The 6511-nt window shown below is 44.0% G+C and overlaps 1 protein-coding gene across 12 annotated transcripts in view; it reads right to left on the bottom strand.

Moving 5' to 3' along the window:
* Nucleotides 1-88: 88 nt before the first annotated feature.
* LOC110490148 (lysine-specific demethylase 5A) overlaps nt 89-6511 on the bottom strand; it is a 45671-nt gene continuing 39248 nt past the window's right edge. For all 12 annotated transcript variants that reach the window (XM_021563351.3, XM_090200221.1, XM_021563349.3 and 9 more), the window contains exons 25-29: nt 5999-6127; nt 5565-5709; nt 4880-5100; nt 3010-3465; nt 89-1607 (exon numbers count right to left, since the gene is read on the bottom strand). In XM_021563351.3, the coding sequence (XP_021419026.3) occupies nt 1230-1607; nt 3010-3465; nt 4880-5100; nt 5565-5709; nt 5999-6127 (1329 nt within the window). In that variant the 3' untranslated portion in view covers nt 89-1229. The remainder of the gene's footprint in view (nt 1608-3009; nt 3466-4879; nt 5101-5564; nt 5710-5998; nt 6128-6511) is intronic.

Raw genomic sequence — 6511 nt, 5'->3', positions numbered from 1 at the left:
GAACTTAAATGACATATTAAATCATCTCAAACAGGAAATTGTATATAATGGTATTGAAAAGAAAAAGAAAAAAAATGCTGCTCCTTACTCATTTGACTAGGAATTGTTTATTAAAGGTGAGAAAACAAAAACAGCAACATCCAATCACTTAATTGCTTAAAACCTATATACACATTATAAATACGTATCACTACATACAACCATTGTTCCTAGTCCTACATGGAGCTGTTACTTATTGTTTGGGGCCAGGCAGAGAGGAGAGGATACTGAATGTGCATCCCAAATTTTTACATATACATTTTTGTCATTTAGCAGATGCTCTTATCCAGATCGACTTACAGGAGCAATTAGGGTTAAGTACCTTGCTCAAGTGCACATCAATAGATTTTTCACCTAGTCAGCTTGGGGGTTTTCGAACCAGAGACCTTCCGTTAACTGGCCCAACACTCTAAAAAGCTAGGCTACCTTCCAACTCAGTACAGTCATCATGAATATGTGGAGGTGTAACATTACAACCCAAATGGCACCCTATTCCCTTTATAGTGCACTACTTTTCACCAGAGCCCATGTAGTGCATAGGAAACAAGGTGTCATTTGGGACACAGATTTACAGATTCATGATGACTGTACTGAAGTTTCTGACTGTAGTAGGACAGGCAGATTGATAATTATCTGGAGCCAGAGGGGGTTAGAGAACGTTACAGACCTGAAACTGAAACTCAAGAAACAGACAAAACATACCGTGGTCATTCCGAGTCGTGCAGTAAAAACCGCTCTGATACTCTGTGCACACAGTGTTCCCTGGATTATAAGGCCTTCTTTAACAGTTCTGAATTAGAGCGAAACAAATCCTCATCAACAATTGGTTCCCATGACAAAAGAGAAGAGGGAGAGTGGGGAAAAAAGGTAATCTGGAGTTTCAGTCTGTGATGCAGAAAATACCTCTCTCGCATCAAACAGGACCACAAGCTTTTAGCTTAAAGTCTAATTTCTTTGTAGTATTATTCTCATGGGAGTATCATGATCCAGTCTTGAGGATACCCCTTAATTTGAAGCTTCTTTACCACTAAGTCAAGATGAGCGAAATATGTTGGTAAGAACAGGTCTGGAACAGAACATGTCAGGGTCTTCCAGACTCAAATGGTCTGATGCGAGCTTACCGTGTGTGTGTGTGTGTGTGTGTGTGTGTGTGGTGGCCGACTAAATGTGGTCTCTGTCCTGGGTCTGCGCTAGCTGCTCTCATGAGTGTCCGGCTGCTGCTGTTGGGGGAGGGAGATAGAGGGAGGCATCATTTGGGTCTGGGTGGGGGGCATCATTATGGAGTGGGAGGGGGGCATAATGATCTGGCTCAGCCCGCTGCAGACTGGCGCTTCCAGCACCACCGGCTCCTCACAAACACGCTCCACCTTTACCACTGCTGTCACCCCTCCTCCTCCTACGCCCATGCTTCTGCCCAAACTTCCAACTACGCCCCCACTCAAGATGGACGACTTGCGGGTGCAGTCGATGCAGATGTAGTCCTCCTCCTCGGCCATCTCGCAGGTCACACCCACACACACCTGGTGGAACCACTCGTCACAGCCGCCGTCGCACTGAACCCAGTCCACCTGGCAGAGGGAAGAGAGACAAACATACAGGCGATCACACAATCTGCTAAAAATCAGGATATAATATCATCAGCTAGTGCTCAGAAAAGGCCATTGCCCTTCAGATTCACAAGCATTACACTTGCAGAGTTTCTGCTTTTTAAAGGAATATAGCATTATGTACATGAAGTGTGTATAATAAGCATGATATTTATGTTGCATTTTATTATGGTGCATTTAAGCCTAATCCAATCCAGTCCCCCTTAAAGTTCTGTAAAGCTGGAGGATATCACCATGCCTCTGATGTGTTCTGAGAGCACAGGACTGGGAGGGTGGTTAGGCTAGTCATTGACCTAGTGTCTAATTTACAGTCACTTCCAACAGCACATAGCTTGTCCTGTTAATACGTTATGTGTAACTCTCTTTAAGGTGTTCCAGTGCTGTTATCAGCTGTTGATATTCAATTGTTCCATGATGCTCACTTCCAAAGATTTTTGCTTCACAGTGTCAAATATTAACTCGGAATACTTAGCACTTCATCATAGTCAGCAAACAAAAATCCAAGTGAGACATTCAGTTTTCGCTCTGAAGAGCTAATATCATTAAACCTCTTAAAGGAAAGTAATTCAAACCTCCCACTACTGTTTGTAAAGGTGATTGTGACATACTAAGAGAGGAGATTGCTGTGGAACAGTTAAAAATGAAACATCTTATTCGCATAAATGTCCAGTGATTTATTTGTAAAAACAGTTAGTGTGTCCCAAAATTATGGATGAATTGTAGAATGAAATGTTGATCTTAATTTAAGAAATTATATATAAACTAATTGAAAACATATTAATAAAAATGACAAAATGTCTAAGAATAGGAGGTCCTAATTCCATTGACTGAATTTTACCGACGCATCTCTACTTGTACTTGGGTCAAAAACGGACTCGTGTTTTTGATAGGACACGCCCTCGCAGGCCACACACTGAACCCATCTCAGGCTCACTGACCTCTTTTGCACCCTGCTAAGCAATAAACCCTCACACCTATCAATCATCTATGGAAATCATGTCAGAACGAATGTCAGAGTCGCTACATCCTCTCTCAAATGAGCCCCTCTCCCCTGGTCCAAAAATGCTCCTTAGGCTATATTCAAGGTCTGACAACAACTGCAGAAGATGCACTGCCCTCTGCTGGGAAAAGTAAGGTCTCAGTCATTCGGTCTGGATGGGACATTTGAATATCAGGGCAGAAGTCAATCCCTAGGCTGAAGTTGTACCCATAGACACAATAATAGCCACACCTAGGTGTTTTGGCCATATACCTTACACCCCTCCAGTTATTTTGAAATGTGCATCAAGTAGTGTATATTGGAGAACAGGGTTGATACACACACACACTATAGCTGTGTATATGCTTCTCGTGTAGCTCTCACCTTGTCCTTGCAGGGTCTCATACAGTTCTTGGATGCACAGACAGCGTTCTCATCATTGGAGTCCTCAGCTCCGGACCAGTCGTATTTTGACGGTATATCCAGGATCTTCTTCTCTTTCCTTTTCTCCAGTCCCTCCCTGACAGCCTCAGCCTTGATCACAGCTTTCTCCTTCCTCTTCCTCTCCTTCTCCTCTTTAGCCAGGCGCTTGGCCAGCTGTTTCAGTTCACGGTTCTTATCCGGGTTCAGCTTCAGCTTCTTCTTCTTGGGTTTCCCCAGCGGGTCTAAGAGGCTCCGTTTCGGATCCTTTGAGGACTTGGGGGACCGCATCATGTCTCCGACCCCAGAGACAGCTGCCATGAGAAGCTGGTGCTCCGCCCTCTCCAACTTCCTCTTCCTCTTCTTCTCAGAGTCCTTCATCTTGATCTTCACCGGCTTCTCAAACTGAGAATCCTCATGCTGGGAAGGGAAGACAGGAAAGAGGGATGGACAAAATTGCTCAATCAATAATCTCTACCGAAAGTGCTTTTAAGTCTATTAAGTAGACTTAATCAGGATCCAGGAAATAAGCCTTGATATCACCCATGTTCAGCTCAGATTCTAACATGTTTTTTCAGCCAGTGACTGTTGTCTTTACTGGTTCTCTCTTGGCCAGGTCTACCTTGACCTCAATGGCTCAACCTGGTTAAATAAAATAACATGCACTGAACAAAAATATAAAACACAACATGCAACAATTTCAAAGATTTTACTGAGTTACAGTTCATATAAGGAAATCAGTCAATTGAAATAAAATTCATTAGGCCCTAATCTATGTATTTCACATGCCTGGGAATACAGATATGCGTGTTGGTCACAGATACTTAAAACAATAGGTAGGGGGGTGGATTATAAAACCAGTCAGTATCTGGTGTGACCATTTGCCTCATTCAGCGTGACACATCTTCGCATAGTGTTGATCAGGCTGTTGATTGTGGCTTGTGGAATGTTGTCCCACTCCTCTGCAACAACTGTGCAAAGTTGCTGGACATTGTCAGGAACTGGAACACGCAGTTGTACGATCCAGAGCATTCCAAACATGCTCAATGGGTGACATGTCTGGTGAGTATGCAGGCCATGGAAAAACAGACATTTTCAGCTTCTAGGATTTTTGTACAAATCCTTGTGACATTAGGTTTTGGTGGCGGATGAAAGGCACGACAATGGACTTTAAGGATCTCGTTATGGTATCTCTGTTCATTCAAATTGAGATTGATAAATGCAATTGCGTTTATTGTCCGTAGCTTATGCCTGCCTATAACATATCCCAATCGCCACCATGGGGCACTCTGTTCACAACGTTGACAAAAGCAAACCGCTCGCCCACACAACTTCATTCATGCTGTCTGCCATCTGCCCGGTACAGCTGAAACCGGGATTCACCAGTGAAGAGCACATTTCTCCAGCATGCCAGTGGCCATCGAAGGTGAGGATTTTCCCACTGAAGTCGGTTATGCCGCCAAACTGGAGTCAGGACGACAAGCACGAAGATGAGCTTTCCTGAGACCGTTTCTGACAGTTTGTGCAGAAATTATTCGGTTGTGGTAAAGAAATTAACATTCAATTCTCTGGCAACAGCTCTGGTGGACAGTCCTGCAGACAGCATGCCAATTGCACGCTCCCTCAAATGTTTAGACATCTGTGGCATTGTGTTATGTGACAAAACAATACATTATAGAGTGGCCTTTTATTGTCCCCAGCACTAGGTGCACCTGTGTAATGATCATGCTTTTTATATCAGCGTCTTGATATGTCACACCTGTCACTTCACATGTTGCGTTTATATTTTTGTTCTGTATAAAAATAAGTGTATAAACCAGTGCCTCTCTCCTACCTCCATGACCTGTAGGAACCTCTCCTCAGAGGGAGGGTGTGTGGCCTCCAGGATCCTCCAGATGTGCTGGGTCTCATCCAGGGACACCTCCAGCAGGTCCCCCACCATCATCAGCTCTTCCAGCTGGGCCTTGGCCGGGGAAGACAGATCCAGCACAGGGGGCTCGAGGGAGCGGGGCACCAGGGGCGTCTTCCTGGGCTGCTTCCTGGGGGTGCTCTGGTCTGGAGGGTAGAGGGTGAGAAGGAGTCATCAATCAACCAATGAAACACACATTTACCCATTCAATATCTACAACATTTACATGTATAGTTTAAGGTTAAGTACCTTGAGATTCTCATTTCTAAATAAAGGTCCCAAAGACAATACACATAAGGAAAGGAAACAATACTCCAGAACAAAATTAATGGATGACACATTTATAAGTCACTACTTTATTTTTGGGGCTCCCGAGTGGCACAGCGGTCTAAGGTACTGTATCTCAGTGCTAGAGGCAGCACTACAAACACTAGGGTTCGAATCCAGGCTGTATCACAACCCGGCTGTGAGTCCCATAGGGTGGCGCACAATTGGCCCAGCGTCGTCCGGGTTTGGCCGGTGTAGGCCGTCATTGTAAATAAGAATATGTTCTTTTAAAAAAAATAGGCAAGTCAGTTAAGTATGACAGATTTGCGTAGCCATGTCTTACTCTGAGGGCAGGACTTGGAGGCAGAGGAGTAGGCGTGTTCAGCACAGAAAGATGGTGTGGTGGGCCACATGTGACTGACTACTTCCTCCGACTTGACAGGGATCTCCTCATCACAAAACAGGTACGGCTTCACCTCACCTGGGTCCTGACACACACACACACACACACACACACACACACACACACGGAGCGTGAGAGCGCAAGAAAGTGGGGCAGGTGAAGACACAATGCTAGAAAAGCAAGGTTTGCTAAGTGCTGTGTCTTGCTTGAGATAAATTGAACAGTTATGTTTTACTAGCTTCGTTACCACTCTGTCTAAAACATTGCCTATAGAAAACTAGCAGCTATATAGTTGTATATGGTTTTATTTTAATTGATTCAACAGGTATTTTTTGATATTTAAAAAAAACTCTCCATAGGCCACACCACAGTACCTTCATGTCGTAGCCATATGTTTCCCTGATGTCCTCGTCTGAGTCGGTCTCCTCGTCATCGTAGTCGACAGACTGGCGTGGCGAAGCTGCCCTGCTGAACCCTGCCTGCTGGAATGTCTGGATGTGACCCTACGGAGAGAGCAGATCTCACAGTCATTCTGTTACTTCTCATCAGTAGTAATATCACTACTGTCATGAAGATGCCTGTATATGAACCCCCTATAAATACCTTTACCCCTTTTCGCTCCCCTCTGCAGAATGGAAAGCCCTTTTGTTACCATAGAGAAAGTATGTTAACATCAAAAGTTTGGGGAATGGAACAATAATTCCCTTTCTCAACCAGTTGAAAGTGTCCGTTGGTACTTAAAGAATATGATGTCAGATAAGTTGTTGTCTGGGACATTATTACTGATGATAGGATGACAAACTGTATCTTGGAAAGTCTACACATTCCAGTTATCAGATGCATATGGAATTGTGCAATTCAAACGTTTAAATATAAAACTATTTGTT

This window comes from Oncorhynchus mykiss, chromosome 15, assembly GCF_057628025.1.
Source record: "Oncorhynchus mykiss isolate SJ-2025 chromosome 15, ASM5762802v1, whole genome shotgun sequence".
Classification (NCBI taxonomy): domain Eukaryota; kingdom Metazoa; phylum Chordata; class Actinopteri; order Salmoniformes; family Salmonidae; genus Oncorhynchus; species Oncorhynchus mykiss.
Note: the sequence above shows the minus strand (reverse complement) of the source record. Positions and strands in the feature narration are given on the sequence as shown.